At 43.7% G+C, this 17,551-nt stretch overlaps 1 protein-coding gene across 1 annotated transcript in view; it reads right to left on the reverse strand.

Annotated features, from left to right (window-relative positions):
* The window catches only part of kalrna (kalirin RhoGEF kinase a), a 109,666-nt gene that overhangs the window by 37,528 nt on the left and 54,587 nt on the right, over positions 1 to 17,551 (reverse strand). The window contains exons 21-38 of the mRNA XM_076112316.1: positions 16,301 to 16,369; positions 16,062 to 16,211; positions 15,824 to 15,973; positions 15,527 to 15,641; positions 15,040 to 15,155; positions 14,663 to 14,785; positions 13,997 to 14,179; positions 13,779 to 13,900; positions 13,101 to 13,167; positions 12,877 to 12,986; positions 12,503 to 12,572; positions 12,273 to 12,362; positions 11,534 to 11,626; positions 11,254 to 11,365; positions 10,500 to 10,690; positions 10,205 to 10,306; positions 9,937 to 10,085; positions 9,136 to 9,238 (exon numbers count right to left, since the gene is read on the reverse strand). Of these exons, the coding sequence (XP_075968431.1) occupies positions 9,136 to 9,238; positions 9,937 to 10,085; positions 10,205 to 10,306; positions 10,500 to 10,690; positions 11,254 to 11,365; positions 11,534 to 11,626; positions 12,273 to 12,362; positions 12,503 to 12,572; positions 12,877 to 12,986; positions 13,101 to 13,167; positions 13,779 to 13,900; positions 13,997 to 14,179; positions 14,663 to 14,785; positions 15,040 to 15,155; positions 15,527 to 15,641; positions 15,824 to 15,973; positions 16,062 to 16,211; positions 16,301 to 16,369 (2,115 nt within the window). The remainder of the gene's footprint in view (positions 1 to 9,135; positions 9,239 to 9,936; positions 10,086 to 10,204; positions 10,307 to 10,499; positions 10,691 to 11,253; positions 11,366 to 11,533; positions 11,627 to 12,272; positions 12,363 to 12,502; positions 12,573 to 12,876; positions 12,987 to 13,100; positions 13,168 to 13,778; positions 13,901 to 13,996; positions 14,180 to 14,662; positions 14,786 to 15,039; positions 15,156 to 15,526; positions 15,642 to 15,823; positions 15,974 to 16,061; positions 16,212 to 16,300; positions 16,370 to 17,551) is intronic.

Below are 17,551 nucleotides of genomic sequence, written 5' to 3' on the forward strand. Positions count from 1 at the left end.
ACGCACAGGCTTCTGAAAATGTTTGCCAGGGAGTAAAAACCGCTGACACAAGCCAGACTGACAGCGCATGCTTATGTGGAAATATTTCTGATAGTCAGGGACCACCAAACCCGTCTCCAAATAATTACTCTCATATGAAACTCATCTACAGAACTTGCATCCACCGGCAACATGTGGTTCCAATGCAAGACGTTCGCGCCGTATTCTCACACCGCAGCGCCCGACTGCAGCACCAGAGAAACAAGTTCACGTTCCGTCTTCAAGTCAGAATCCACGTTTACCAGATTCAACAAAGATCTTTCCATGAAGCTGAACATGTTGTGGCGATAATTAAGAAACACTCTGGACAGATTTCACTAATGCCAAAGAGTTAAACATAAACATATGAAGAGAGCAGCGTGACATTTCTACCATTCAACTTCCTAAAAAGGTAATTTATCTAAATAAATATTTTCAAGAGACTTTTCTACAGCTATACAAATAAAGGAGCTAGCAGTATTTAAGCTGTTGCACAGAGTCTGCTATTATTTTATAATTTGAACAATGTGTGAACTGTAAAAGATCAGACGTGTGGTTTGGTTGTCAAATCTAAATTTATAGCTGATCCATAAGAAATTACACATTCAGCAGATGTGGAGAAAGTGTTATTATAAGAACATGACCGACTAGCTACGCTTTGTTCTGCAGTATGAACACATGTTAATATATCAGATCTACAGGGTGGTAAATACATGTATTTAATACAAGAGATACCTCTGCAATACGTCAACGTGTTTTTGTGTTTCAAGGAAAAAAAAAAAAAAAAATGGATGCTGCCCAGAGTAGAGTTGAACCCACGGAAAAACCCTCCTGTTCCAAGTCTGAACTGTAATATATGTGTAATATATGTGTAATATACTTCATCTTCATCTCGGCCCAGTCTGAAAAGCTACTTGGATTTCTTTCCATTCCCTAAAATCCTCAGTAGGCGATGGTCAACATGAATTTGTAGAACTGTTGTCTTCAGTACCAACACCAACACATCAGGAAATACAAAGCGGTCCAAACAAAGCAGCTGTTTACAGAGAGAGCACAGACAGCTGCAGTGTCTGTGCAGCAACACTAATGCACAAGAGTGACTAGAAGACGCTCATTACGCTGCGTCCTCATCACATGTTAGCCTCCGACGTGGCGGCGCCGGTTATCATGAGAGTGACGGTAAAACCTGTGAACAAGTGTTTGGTGTTCTGAAGCAGAACGGCGTCACAGAAACCATTGTCTTTTTAAATGTACTTATTATATCACTTGCTGTCTTCTTACTGCCTAATCATATCGTCCATTTGCCCTTAAATGTTGTCTTCTCTTTTTTTTCTCTTGTGTAAAAGGCGATCTATAAATAAAGTGTAATATTATTAGTGCAAACAGCTCAATCACCAGCATGCTGCCCAGGCTTTAAACCATGGAGGTGAACTGCTCTGCTGTTACAATGCACTCCAATGACTGAGGGCAAAACATCAGACACATCTCCACAGACTACTTCAACAACTCCCACTCCTCTATAGTCGATGTACTGTGTACGGGATGATCGTGTTCTGTGTAAACAGGCAACATATACTGATGTTTTCTGTATGCAGAACTCTGGTTGTATACAACTGATTTTATGGTCAAGAATTATAACTCTCCTCATTGAGGTGCAAAAACAAAGACGTTAACTTATGAAAACGTAGAAATATTAGGTGGTTTACATATTTCCAAAATGCTCCCGTGTGTCCTTTATTTAACTGTGAGATGTTTGTTTGTTAGCGTCAGTGGGCAGTAGTGTGGAGGCAGCGCGGTGCATTCAGTCAGCAGAACAACAGCATGGCAGCGTTTACACCAGCGTCTCTGCTCTGAACCAAACTGGCTTCTAGACGCTCACACTTTATTTAGTCCCCTCTGTTGCAGCTAATGACCCGTTTCCTGTCTGTCTGCCTGGCACACACACAAACACACACACACCCTGTTTAACCATTAACCTGCCCAATTGCACACACACACACACACTCTCTCCCTCCTGCAGGCCAGCTTTACAACACGCCAAGTGAAAGTCAACAGCACGTATGATCTGGATTAGCATCTGAATCAGTGGCCAAACCTCAACAGTGACCCAACCAACCAACCTCTCAACACTAGAAAGTCAAGTGAAGCAATTCAATCCTTTGTAACTAACAATAGGAGGATGGCTGCAAGTAGATTTACTCTTTTTACAAGCGTCATTACTTCATATGAAAGCTGCATTTTCTTTTTACAAAGGAGTAGATCAACATCAGAGGTAAGAGATCACAGAACATGGACTGCACACCAGCTGTGTTTTCTCTCAGCAGTTTCATTCACGTAGAAAAATCGAGTCAAAACAGTGTTGAGTTAGTATAAATATGCTGCATCACAACAGGATTACTGCCATCAATACACAAATGAGTATAATTTGTCGATAGTAGACGTAACGAATAGCTTTTTCACTGAACACACCAACAAAACCAGATGTCATGTCTAAAAATCATCACCGTAGCGTGTCAAGATCACAGCCACTTCTTACACTCAGTATATTAACACTTTACCTTCTATTTCATTATATTCTATGACAGCGGAATTCTGCAAAGTACTTGAGTTAAACATGCCGACTGTGTTTAATGCACAAAGTATAACTTGAGCTGCTATAGTATATAGTATACAGTGTACAGTCCAGCAGTTAGTACTCACTCTGCTGCTCTCTTTGAACAGTTTAAAGCTCATCCACTTTGGCATGTCGACCTCTGCTATGCTGTCGCTCTCTCTGTCGCTCTTTCCGTCTTTGACAACTCCTTCGTTTGTGTCTCTGCCACACACACACACACACACACACACAAACACGCCCTCACACTGTCTCACACTGTCTCACCCTCTCTCTCTCTCTCTCTCTCTCTCTCTGAACAAACAGCCATAGCTCTGTATTAGATTGGGACGGCACTCTGCTTGCTGTCTGTGTTCACATTTCTTTCACTCCTTGGAAGCTGCTGGGGCACTAAAACACTTTCCAGGACCCCGTGTGTGTGTGTGTGTGTGTGTGTGTGTGTGTTTTACCTGTGTTCTGGGGACCTAAATCTGTTTACACAGTCACATTGTGGGGAATAACATTCCTTATGAGATCAAAATCCAAGTCCCTATAATGTAAATTAACATATGAGGGCGAAGACTTGGTTTGAGATTAGGGCGAGGTTAGGCTTAGGTAAGGGTTAAATTACTAAAGTGAATACAAGTTAATATAATATCCTTGTGTGTGTGACACAAAAGTCATATGATCAGCAGATGGCTACTGTACGGCTTCAGTCTGAACCCGACACTGAATACATTTGATTCATGAGAACACACACGCACGCACACACACACACACACACACAGTGTCGGGGCTGAGCTTCCTAAACTACTGTCCACTCGTTACTGTAAGTGCAATAAAACCTTTGTGAGCAAAAAGCCAAATACTTTATCAATACACCGAAGCAACAGAAGAGAAACGTAGCAAAAGACAGATTTGTATCTGCTCTGTACGGAGTCTCTCCATGTGTTCTGCACACATGTATACATTCATTCGATACATACTGGGACAAAAACAAGGGAGATTCCCCTTTTTGATCTGGCCTGTGTCCAGCTGCAGAACTGCTTTTAGACACTTTCATGTGACAGCGATGCCAAATATATCACATGTATAGTATAATGGAAATTAAGTTGTCCTCTACTCGCACTATGCGATATTAAAAACATGTGAAACCAGAAGGAAATGATTTGCTGTAATTGTAAATGGCGGTCCGGCTGTTACTAATTACGAGGTCAGTTTAAGTACAAGACAAAAACATATAGTCATGTGCATGTCCTGTTCTTACCATGCAGACAGTTTGTTAGTTAGGTTTGATATATTCATCTCTCAGCTTTGTGCTGCCAATCCAACCCAATGGAATTTGGTGCTACAGATCCTGAAGACTTGTACTCGAACATAACGAAGAGACATTATTTGCAACCACTATCTGCAGCGTCTCGAGGTCCGATTCAACAAAGATATTGAGCTAATGATATAACAGCGTGTAAAGTTTCGCCCAAGTGCAAATTGCGCTTTTTGCGGTTGTGAGGGATGAGAGGACCAACATGCCGAGTCGCTTCGGGCTCGGGCCATATAGACCGGGTTCAGGGTCGGACTCAACTCTCTCCTTTCATTGTGCCTCTGAACTGCAGGGTGAAATGATACGATCTTTAATCAGGAACATTTGAATTAAATGAAGAGCTTGAGCAGACACTCCTTTGAATGCGCTTCAGTTACCACCAACTCTCTGAGGATGCTAATAGCACTTTGGGAATTAGCACTTTGTGAATTGGACCGTTACTGTAGTGAGGCTCATTTGCAATCATTTTGCGGATTCAGCCATCAGAGTCCACAGCCAAGGGAGAAGCTCTGTGATGCGAGCGTGCCAACACGCTCCCAATGACGATGCCAACGTTCAGCATTAACCTTTAAAAGGGTTCTTCCTGAGGAAAACATGATCGACTCGTACTAAATTCCATGGCGGTTAATACAAAAGTTGTGGAGACATTTCACTCAGATGTCAACCTCATGGTGGCGCTCGAGGAAAAGTCATGTGATCGCCAATTTCGTTAGGATTCATCCTTTGGGGACCATGAATATCTGCATTCAATCGAATGGCTAATCATCCAAAGGTTCTTGAGATATTGGAGTCTGGACTGAAGTGGGGGATCAACCAACGGACCAACATTAACTTACACAAGAAAATATGTTGTTTTTCTTAATCATCCGTTTCAGTTGGGCTTTTAACTTCTGAGCAAAAACGACTCAACCCAGGCGTGAGTGATGCACGTTCAGTCCTACAGGAGTCATGTGCTAGTTCGGTTTATTGGTTCTGGCTCACAGAAAAATGCACAAAGTTTTACTCCAACTGAAGGCGGAGGCTTAAAAAAAAAAACAGCGTTTGTCCTCTGACCTACGGGGCTGTGGTGGAGCCACGACGGCTGCCAAGCTGTCAACCGCTGGAACGGCGCTTTAAATAACATGGAGACCACAGACTGGACCACAGCTGAGTCAGTGCGCCGAGAAACGTCACAGGAAAGACCGAATTCCACACGGCGTCACAGAGCTAAAAAAAAAAAAAAAGATGTTCCAGAACAGACTCAACAAATCATCACAGACCTCATATCCTCGCATCGTGTTTACTAGCGTACAGCTGTCCGCTGAAATCACCATATGACAAACGTTCCCTGATCTGCCGTCCCTCAGGGTTAAGGTCCGGTTCAGTTGAGGAACGTTGGCTTCATGGATGAAAGAAAACATGGACGTTTGGTGGTAAGAAAAGGTCACAAATTATGGTTTCTAATGTCAAAGTCACAAACTATGTATGCAAAACCGTTCGCTACTTCCAGAGAGGGCACTCATTACTCACATGACCGCGAGAGGTCACGTGACAGGACAATGTAAAAACAGGTTGCTTTACGACTTTATACAAACTATCAGTGCTGTCTTTCTGGTGAGAATATATCGTTTTGGTTATTTTTGCTCTGTAAACCAACATTAGGTTTAAATAAAACCATGACTATATGGTTTAATATGTCTGGTATGTATGGTCTGTACATCAATGAGTGTAGGAACTAAGTGTAGGTTCTTTTTCACACGTTGCATTATCTTTTCAAACTTATTTTGTCATGACTACTTTCATTCAGAACATGAATATGAATATTTTTTGTTGATTCTTTTTAGCTTTTCCACTGCGAATAAAGTCATCAAGCAGTCATGTTGTGCAGAACAGAAATTTAAAAGCAATTCCAGGCTTAGTATTCCGAACTAAGCCAGCAAACTGTAATACTAACAAAGGCAGCGCACACCAGATCCACTCCTCCAGTTCTTACCTTCCACAATAAAAGCCCTAGACATTGCGTAACTGTTTATCGGAGGGAATTTAAATTCACTCAGAACATTTCGCTAGAAAGGAAACTCAATAATAACTATAACAGCGTAACGATTGCCACAGGAGGAAAGAATTGTCCTTTCACCATTTCACGAGAAAGATCAATCAGTCGGAAGTGCTGCTAAAATGTCAAACATTAACAGAGACGTCTGAACTAAAATAAGACTGGACTGTTTGAGCACGGTAACAAGATTGTGTTTTTCTGTTGAAGAACAGCTGACAGAAACAGAAAAGTGGTAAACAGAAAAATAGAGGGAAAGGAGGCATTCATCATATAAAAACTCCTCAAACCACCAGAAACAGTAGCTCCCACCCTGTCTACACACACACACACACACACACACACTCTAGACCCAAACAGCCAGTGGAACATCTGACTCTGCCAATGTTGGGCTGTTATTATAGTATGCGGCAGAGAGCGGGGGAGAGAGACAGACAGGAAAAAGCGAGACAGAGAGAGAGAGAGATGTGTGAAAATTGAGTAATAAAAGAGTCGGATTATAAAGGGAGCAACTAATTGCGGGTGTGTGCATCTAGAGAAGTGTGACGGACGAGGGCGAGGCAAGACAGAGCAAGGTACGAAGACAATTATGGGACTAAGGAGAGGTGAGGAGGAAAGAGTAAGCGGTGAATACATATCGACCCAGAGCCTGTTGGGTTTAACACAAACTTAGAAAGACAACAATTTGTTTCCAGCCAGAAAAAAAACAATCTACGAGAAGAAAAAGGTGATTATTGTAGTCAAACTGATCAATACACTACACACCTTGAACGAGTAAGGTTCTTATGTACGGACAATCTAGAGTACCAACAATCCATCTAAATCATCTCATTATGGAAGTTATATCTCCCTCTTCTACATGGTGAGTGTGTTCAATGGTAGTACAGGTCCTTTAAAACACATTCATTTTAATACCTTCTATCAAATGACTTTTTCTAACTCAACAAACAGAGAGAGGGTTTCTCCCAGAGTGGCGGAGACAGAAAGCACTGCCTCCAGTTTCAGCTCTCTCACATGTACACCGAGTTCCTCCTCATACACCCCCCCCCCCCCCCCCCCCAGTTGATTGTGACTCAGTGAACGTTTCACAACTGGAACATGTCTGGTGCGTTTCATCCCCAGACACTGCACCACTGATATTCACCCTCAGGGTTGTCATTTTTTTACATTTGAAACAAAAAAAAAAGTGCAAAAGCTCCACCTGTCAAGTGTTCAGCTTTGCTCCTGCATCATGTTTAGTTTGACGCACTAATCCGGTATTAGGAAAACGACAAAGCTCCTGCTTGATATTTGCTGACTAGAGGTAAAACCCACAGTGCATATTCCACCGGACTGGATAGAAAATCATCTGTAGAAAGATACTAAACCCAAAGCGCACCTTAAGAGCGGCTCCGCTTTCAACACGCCCGATCAGATAACTCAATAAACAGCATTATCTCCACTCGCCTTCACTCCAAAACACACAAGGAATTGGTCGACTTCATGATAATAAATCCCTGGAGGGCCTGAGGAGCCTTGGGAACAGAACAAGAAGAAGGGAGCACCACCGCCCGTCACTTTGATGAGGAGTACTGGCACTACTGGCAAAAAAGCCCTGTTTATAGTGTAGTATAGTAGCAGCACTGTCCTGTATGTCGCCAAGTACTTATTCTCTTGTCACATTACAAAAGAGCTTGCACATTATAAACGGTAATGAATGGAAATCACTGAAAACAACTGCATCCAAGAAATACAGCTCGTAGTTAAAGTCGGGCTTTGCTGTGTCAGCATATGAAATATGAAACGTATCCAAAGAAAATGTAGGAACTTTTCTTTTTCTTTGATGTTTTTCAGGAAAAACAGAAGAGGAGGATCCAGAAATAGCCAGCTCGAGTCTTCTGAATCCTAGCAACAATAAACTGGACGAGAACAGCAACACACCCACAGAAAAAAAGGCCGGAAAAATTCATTCTGATGTTTTCATTGGACAGGAGGAGGTGTGGAGAGCAACGTGGACATGCAGTGAAACAAAAGTTATAGTATAAGAAAGCTCTATGTGCATTAGAGATTTAGAGATTATTAGTATTAGAGATACCATTTTTTGGCCATTCTGATTGAGTGAAGAAGAGTCTGTGTGTGTGTGTGTGTGTGTGTGTGTGTGGTGCTGACATTTAGAGGCCGGGTCGTGCGTAGGCGTGGGGTTGCTCGGTAAAAAGGCCACACTGTGTAACACCACAGTGGGAGGCCATGAATGACATCTGCGTGGGTGTGTGTGTGTGTGTGTGTGTGTGTCGACTGGGAATAGGGAAGTACTGTAGTAACATTGGAGAACAAGCAGTGTGGAACCAGGACCACCAAAACAACTGCTACACCAAACTCTATTCAAAACCTGTGAATTTTGACGTTTTGTTGTTTAGTTGCAAATGAACCGGTCTGACAAAACTTGGCAGAAGACCTTTGAACAAAGCACCAGGAGTCAAACATTCAATGAAGTTTGCCCCGTTATAATTGGTTTGCCTGTTGCTCCTGTGGCTTCTTTCAAACACATGTACTGAATCACAAAGCAGTAAAGCGGCGCCAAGAACGTCTTAGACACAGGACGAGTGCCATGACAGACAAAGGCTGGGGAAACCCTGCCGCTCAGCAACTTCAGCCTCAAGTTTAACCTCAAGTATTTTAATATTTCATTTAATGATTTAATCAAGGTGCAGTCTTAGAGTGCACATTTTGCACTTATCATTTGTGCACTTTGCATTCTGACTGATTGTGAGTTTAAAGATGGGCTTACTTGGATGTTAGAGGCCGGTTGGTAGGAGGCGTCGGCACAGACGCCTGCACACAACCTGAAGAGGTTTTTCATCGCTGACTGCTCCTCTGTTCACAAGGTAACATCGCTGGATTCTTCTCACACACACACACACACATCAACCACACACTTAACCTTAACCTTCACGTGACGTTAAGGATAAGCTCAACGCATTCATGGTGCTGCATGTAACGTGTGTAAGAGAACGCACATGTGCACAAACACATGTCTTACTGCCACTGGCAAATGCACAGCCCCTGCTTCGGCCCCTTGTAGCTGCATGGGAGACCCTGTAGCGCTGAGACAGCTGTAGGTCATCAGCTCATCAAGGACAGCTGCCTTCAACTCCTCTTCCTCCCTTCGACACGTAAAAAGTGTGCGTTTCCTACCTTGTCGCTGTCTACAGTGTTCTGGGACGTCCTGGATGCGATGGAGATGGTGTCCGGTTGGCTGCTGCCGTCTCCCTGACTGTCTCCGTCTTCACCTCCCTCCCTAGAGAGAGACACACACACACACACAATCAGAACATCTTTGTTTAAATCACTGGCAAACCCTTTCCGTGTGAGAATGTAACAACACTGTCACCTCAGATGGGACAATATCACCGCTCGTGCTCACGCTGTTTTTAAATCTTAGAAAGATTTTATTCTGCTGAGCCGACTCTTTTTATTTTTAACCACGGTGATATGGTTCCCGCCCGCAGTGCCGCCCGCCGTTTACAGTGATGCCGTTTCTAGTTGTGGCAACAGTAGAGGTAGAAAAGTCCCAAATCCCAGGAACCCCTGGCTGTACATTACCCTGAATTCACTCAATCAGCGACTACGTTTACATGCACACAATATTCCGGTTCATGCCCTTATTGCAAAAAGACAATATTCCCACGAAGCTGTTTACATGGCGAATGAAAGTGAATGTACCACTAATAACTAACGCCGTCATGACGTAGGCCCTGTCCTTTAAAAGGTGCAGTGTCTAGGATTTGGCAACATCTGGTGGGGAGGTTGCAGATTGCAACCGACTGAAACTCTTCCTCACCACTGCGGACGCACCTCACCGATGGTGTTCAACCGGGCATTGTCTGTATTCATTTATGTTTTGTGAGCCCACATTTCTCATCACGATCCTAAAAAAAAATCACATTTTCTCATAATGAGTGTAAATGATGCTTGTGCGCGTGTGTCCTTGTTTACCTCTTCGTGTTATTTCTGGGTTTGGTCGGTGCTGGTGTTTTCGGCAGATGAAGAGGCTCCTTCAGCGGTCCCTTCATGTGAGTCATCCTCTCCTGGATCACCTCCCTGATGTTTTTAATCCACTCCTGTTTGGCTTCCATATTGGACGCCTGGAGGGGAAACAACAGAGTAACTGTTATTAAAACACAGTAGCACATCTGTAATGGCAGCAAACCACTGTTTACACATCTAATCAGACAACAGCATTTAAGTAAAATGTGTTACTTGCCTTTAGCACCGTTTTATTATCAGAGGAGGGGGTTCTTCCAGCCCACAGAGCAAATTTACACGGATCACCCTCAATGTGCTCGGTCACTCCCAACTCCGACGTCTGCAGGGCAGCGAGGAGGGAAAAATACACAATTATCACAAATGTGAGGTAGTGGAAGCCAACCATCTGTTTGATTAAAACACAGTATTTATTTCCCACATGCAAACACACACACACACACACACACACACACACACACACACACACACACACACACACACACACACACACACACACACACACACACACACACCAGTAGTTTGTTCTTGTACTGGTATTTGGTTCTGCCAGCCGAGTCTTTGATCTCCTTGCTGAAGACCAGGGAGAACTCGAACAGGAAGAGGTGTCGGTCCCGCCCCTTCCTGATCAGCGAGCGTGGATCCCAAACCTGGAAACTGTCCTGCAGGATGAGCTCGCCCTGCACCTCCAGGTTTTCCTCAAAGCCTGAGGAGGTGGAGGAGGACCGAGACTTAAAGGGGAACAACCATGAAAAACTACCTTTCCTACGTCACATGCAGGGCTCATTAGAATATACCGGCCAGAGTACTCCATTTTTCCTGCAAACCAATCAGAGCAGACTGGGCTATTTTGGGAAGGGGTCTTAAAGAGACAGGCACTAAAACGGAGCGTTTCAGACAGACGGTTAACAGGTATATTCAGACAGACAGTATGAGAAAAATAATGTGTTTTTTGAACATTAAAGCATGTTAACATGTTCTAGTAGGAACCCAAAATACAATAATGAACCTGAAAATCAGCATGATATGTCTCCTTTAATATCAATAAAGCTGCTCAAAGTCATTAGGTGGGATAGTAAATAAAACAAACTCATGATGTATTTTGGGAAATAATTAGAATGGATAAAAAAAAAGATATTGATTAAATAAAAAATAAAGAAAAACACTTTAAGAGTTAAGAAATCTCAGACAAATCATCAACTATAGTAAGACAATAAGTAATGTTGACAACTTTAGCATAATCATACAGCAGTAGGGACAGTATCTTACCCTCCAACATGGCGAGGTGCATGGCATCATTAGCTCTCTTAGGAACACTGAGCATCACATCCAAACCGTCTTTAATCTCCCCTTTACCCTCCTCACAACATGACAGCAGCTCCTGCAGAGGGACACGAGAGGATATCAGCAGAGCAGGAAAACATCACTTACTTACAACATCATTCGTGTGGTCTGTCTCCACATTTAGACTACATATCCCATGAGCCCTGGTTGCTTCCTGACTCTCCCTTGGCTCTTCTTCTTGGTGTGTGTGTGTGTGTGTGTCTACCTTCAGCAGTAGTTGGTACTTGGTGATCCTCTGGACCGGTTTGATGAGGTAGGAGGAGATGGAGTTAGCCAGTCCACGTCTCTGCTGAATGTCCTGTTTAAAACACACAGAGACAACATTACAGCAAATGCTGTAGCAACATAAAAAAATAAATAAAATGCAAATGTCATATACATGTTAAATGGTCAATTCAGCACGCTGCAGCTGGTGGGGATCTAAACTTTAGTTTAATGACCAAACAGCACCACCTGCTGATGGAACAGGGCAATAACAATCATCAGCACGTCCAGCTGCAAGAGGGAAGTACTTTCATTTAGAGAATTTAAAAGGTTACTTTGGTGTTTTTTAACTTATTTCGCCATTTTGTTTTTTTTAAATTGATCCAGTATTGAGGGAGAACTCTGCAGATGGCAAACAGGCTGTAATGTAATCGCGCTGGGCAACACCTCACTGTCAATGTACGTCCACTAAAAGCGCTTGTTTGCGCCGCTATAAGGCTCAGATTGTTGTTATAAGTGTCTGACAACATCAAGGAAGGAACCCCACAAAAAAGGGCCCAGGTTGAAAAATACTGATTTCAGAATGAGTCCGTTTTCTCAGACAGAGGCGGTTTCATGAGACATTTTTATTTTAAATTAGCTGTTTTTGCAATGAATAGATAGAGTAAAAGGTTTGTCGTAGTATTGTTTACGACATGATGTGAACGGATCTGTGGCAGAAGGATGAAGGGTTTACTCACGTCAAAGAAGGTGCCGGCATGCTCCAGGATCAGCTGACTGGAGTCTGGTTTGTTCTTACAGTAATTCACATAAATGTGGAACTTATCAGCCTGCGGAACAGGAGAGGAGAAGGTGTTTACAATGATACATGATCATTTTGTTGTGCTCTTTTCAAGCCCACGCTTCTTATTTGGACAGAGAACGGAAGTCACTGTTCTGACAACATCTGGAATGAATGGCCGCCTCTCACCCAGGTGACGAAGCAGTGACCGACATCCTCTGGAAGCTGCTCGTAGTTCACCAGCTCCTTCAGGAAAATACTAGAAACAGAAACACCAAAGCACACAGCAAATAAATCAAGAAGTGCACTTATTCTTTTATATAGTTTTTTACAAGTCGCTGCAGATGAAAACCAAACATTTCCTGATTATCCTGCTTCAAAATAAAAGTGTTTAAAAAAAAAAAAAATTTCCCCCATTCTTGAACTTTCACACTTACGAGCTTAGAGCTAAAATGGTTGTTGCTGTGCCGTGTGCTTGTTGCTAGGAAATTCCCACATATGTTCCAGACAAAAATTGCTGGAAACAAAGACTGGACTCAAGACTCAAAGAAACAATCTCTCACTTGTGGTGGAAGTCCCAGATATCCTGCATGTTGCCGAAGATGATGAGCTCCTTGTTGGCGATGCCTGGAGGAATCTCTTCCACACCGCTGGTCATCTCCAACAGGTAGGTCTGACACACAGACAGACAGACAGACAGACAGACAGACAGACGGGTCAGGCAGGCAGACAGGAAAATATTTGTTGTTTCAAAACAAAATGGGACAAGCTGAGCAGGTTTTCCTACCTCCAGACACTCCTGGAGGTCTTTGACGTAGGTCTTCTCTGTCTGCAGCAGCTCTGCCATGATGAACCTGACACGAGGAGAAAAAGTTCAGACTCCCAAAGACGAGATCAGGTGGCATGAGTTATACGAGTGGTTCTGTTTCGTGTCTGGTTCTTCCGTGACCACATGAACCTTTTTGATGTCTGAGGATTCCTTGGATAAAAATGTAAGGCCAACCTTCAGCCTCATGGATCGACGCAACCAGGCACCGAACTTCGGGGAAAGCTACAAGACGCAGATGATCCCCGTTATCAGGACAGATTTAGAAAACTGGTTGAGTACGGTGAATGACTGCGTGAGGGCTGCGTACGTATTGGTAAGAATCTATTGATACGATACGCATCATGATACAGGGGTTACCATTCAATATACTGCAATACTGAAAGCAAGGCGATGTATTGTTTTTGGCTGAGGAGTTAGAGAGGGTCGTCCGCTATTCGGAAGATCGGCAGTTTGATCCCCGGCTCCTAAAGTCTGCGTGTGACGTGTTGGGCAAGATACTGAACCTTAAATTGCTCCAGAAGCCATCGGTGTGTGTGGGTGTGTGTGTGTGTTTGTGTGAATGTTAGCATGTAGTGTAAAGCGCTTCGAGGTCTCTCTCTCTCTCTCTCTCTCTCTCTCTCTCTCTCACACACTCACTCTTTCTTCCTGGCGGACTTCCTCTTTTCCTCGTTGACCTCGGGGTTGGGGTCACGCAGTTTGACCTCGGGGTCGTCCGTTAGGCTGGCGGGGATGATGTCCAGCTCCAGGTCTTTATTGTCCTGCATGGAGGAACACCAAGTGGATTGTTGTCAATAATCGGACAAACAAGAACAGGATTAAAATGACCGACTGCGGTTCCGATTGTGTGTTCTCACCTCAGCGCTGACCCCCAGGCTCCTCTCCAGGCTCTCCTGGTATTTGCCCATGCGTAGCGAGAAGTCGCGGTACCTGCGGTCCACCGTGCTGACCCAGCGCTTCAGCTCCGACACGTGGGCGTGGCCTTTCTCCACCAGGTTGTCCGCCAACTGGATCAGCAGCTTCACCTTCTCCTTGGTTTGCTGCGGGAAGTAAACACACACAGATATGACATGCTGGAGGAGTCGCTGATGTTCTGTGTCCCTGCGTGAATAGAGTACATCGATCTATACATCTGTGATCTCGCTAATGTTGCTATTCCTAACAGGGGGAAATATCCTTACCTGTATAGCTCGTACTTATAATACATATTGGATTTAATTAAATATTATCCCCTCAGACAGGGTACGTTTTAGTGGCTTTCTGTAATTGTTTTCATTGAGAAAATGAAAAGAAGAAAATAAAAAGGTAGATTCGGCCCTTAGAGTGCAAAGCTCCTCAGGTATACATCTCAACGTACAGGAGTGTACAGTGTTCGTTATAATGAGTCTAAATACGCACAAGGAGATCCAGCTTTTACACATCACATTTACTGGGTTGATGTTCTCAGCGGTTCCTTTGAGGCTCAATAAAACTGCCAGCAGCTGATCCTCTGACACACACACACACACACACACACAGTGTACCTTGGCAGTGAGTCTGAAGTGACGGTAGTCGTTGAGGAGCTGCTGCGTTTCCTCGCTGCTTTCACCAGGTGACGTGTGTGTGGCCAGGTAAACTTCACCCGTCTCTTGGATCCAATCCAACGCCTACACACACACACACACACACACACACACACACACACACACACACACACACACACACACACACACACACACACACACACGGCAGAATAAAGCTGATGAAATAAACCAGATGTCCCTTTCATGCAGCACATTTCCCCAAAACTATAATCCAGCCAGAATTTTTTTTTTTTTTTGTTTCACTAAAGAACGCACACACACACACACACACACACACACACACACACACACTCACACTCACACTCACACACACAGACCTGTTTGGTACTGCGTTCAAACACCAAGTACTGCTGACACTGGTCCAGCCTCCGTTTCTTTAACGTCCAGAAGTGAAGGACTCTGTTTTCTCTCTGCAGCAGCTCGTTAAGAATGGCTGCACACAAAAACACACAACAGTTACATTACATCATGCACTTCCTCCCTAATCCCACAATGTGCTCCCAACTGCAGACACATGTTAAGTATGTAGTAACATTATGTATGCAATGATTCAACTACCTTATTTTGTGTGCTTCTTGTTGTCATCTAGTTTAGTTTATTTTCTTTTTTCATTATCAGGATTATATCAAGTGTTATGTGTGTGCAAATAAAAATAAATAAATAAAATCATATAAAATAAAATGACATTTAATTTAATTGAATAATTCCTTTGTAAATTAAAATCAGTACACATCTAAAACAAAGCTTTCCAGAAATATTTGATCTGATTTGGTCTGTCATAATCAGATTGTCAGCAGCACTGACCTTTGACCTGTTGTTCGGGCCCTCTGGTGTGACCGGCGGCTCCAGGCATGCTGACGTTGTTCCTGTGGATGTACTTCAGAAACACCTCGGCGTTCCTCCGGGCCAGAGTGCACGCCTGCAGCACACGGACATGGTGCTTAAACCAACGAACTCTCACTATTCTCACCAGTTACATTAGCATTGTATCGAGGCAAGTGTGAAAACATGTAATTTGCACATCGTCATTGATTCAATCAGTCATTTGCAGATTTAAGCAGCTGCCTGTTTCCTGGTGTGAGACACTGAGAGAGGAATCACCTTGAGGAAGGCTTCTTTCTGCTCCAGGTGTTTACTGATCAGAGGCAGAAGGTGCTCGCAGTCGGCCGTCATTCCCAGTTTATCGTGGCTGCCGCACCAGTCTTCATCGCGACGATACTCCTGCTCCAGGCTCTCCAACACGCTGCACACCTGGACGGACGCAAAGAGTCGGTGACGGCTTCCAGACAGCGCCAACCCGCTGAGAATGTGTGTGTGTGTGTATGTTTGACGCGTGTACCTGTTCGGACGTCTTGTAAAAGGCCACGGAGGCGTTGACGAGCTTCAGACGGTCCTCCATCTTCAGCATCAGCTGCTGCCAGTGAACCGCCACCTTCTCAGCGCAGCCTCTGATGGCCTCTGGATCGTAGTGACCTGCCTGGAGCATCATCTGGAGGAGAGGGAATGTAGAAATACAGTATGCAGGATAACACAGGATATATATAGTGGAGTAGGTCTACAGTCAGAGTGGTGGTTTACCTCAGCTTTTTGCTGGACCTGCAAAGCGCTCTGGTGAGTCTTCTGGAGGGAGTTAGCGTGGAAGAGAGACTGGAGGAAGAGGAGGAGAAAAATAATTACTATCAATTCATTTATCACTGACTCATTAATTCAAACGTTCCCAGTGGAGTTTTTATCCACTTTTAACATTAACGAGCAATGTTTTTACTTGCGGGTCACTGTTTTTTTTTATTTACTCTACCACACACACCCACATTCCAGCCAATTGTTGGAGATGATTTCACTTGTCTACAGGTAATGTGAGGGAAACACACGTGAAGGAGATGCTCATCAACGTAAACAATGCAGGTTATAAACGTTCAAGACAAACGCTGCTTTGCAAATGTTTTATGATCAATGAAGTGCATTCAACATTTGAGCTTAAACTTGAAGGAAACACACGGCGTGTTTTTGGTGAGCGATGCCTGATTTATCCTCCTGCAGCTGTGCGCCTACGCATTCTGTGCGGGCACCTCTCGGGCACATGAAGCACTGCGGTGGATTGCGTGTAACACGTCATTTCTTTTTCATTTGGAGCCAGCAGGTTTTCAAATCATTTCAGACTCTGTCTCCTGAACCATTAAGTTGAAGCCAGAAATCCATCGGAAGCTCTCTAGTGTCCACCAGGGGGCGACTCCTCTGGTTGTATAGAAGTCTATGAGAAAATGACTCTACTTCTCTCTTGATTTATTACCTCAGTAAACATTGTAAACATGAGTTTATGGTCTCAACCTCTAGTTTCAAGTCTTCTTCAATACAGCATGATGTTCATTTAGTACATTATGGTCCATTTAGAGTCAAACAGACCATAAAGCAGGGGATGCTTTAGGGGCGGGGCTTACTGTGATTGACAGGTGTCTGCTGCTATCAGAGAACTCGAGGCTTCAAAACATCAGTCCACAAACCAATGGGTGACTAATAGTTTTCTAGGCTTATCGAAGTCGGTTGCATTTGATTGTTCCATCCAGCTCCAAATGTAACAGAGAGCTGAATCATATTTTAAAGGTCAGTTTGACATGAAGTTGTTATATTCCAATGTAGGAATTTCATTATTCATATGTGTTTGTGTGCAAAGACAGTTTTACATCAGTCTGATGGAGGATGCAGGACTCCCTCTGTGTGTGTGTGTGTGTGTGTGTGTGTGTGTGTGTGTGTGTGTGTGTGTAGTACAGTGCTGACCAAGAGCCTTCTTCTACTCCCTGTGAGTGCTTACACACTTCTGGAGTCAGCTAT

This window comes from Anarhichas minor, unplaced genomic scaffold (genome assembly GCF_050575085.1).
Source record: "Anarhichas minor isolate MPS153535 unplaced genomic scaffold, ASM5057508v1 ptg000004l, whole genome shotgun sequence".
In the NCBI taxonomy this organism is placed as follows: domain Eukaryota; kingdom Metazoa; phylum Chordata; class Actinopteri; order Perciformes; family Anarhichadidae; genus Anarhichas; species Anarhichas minor.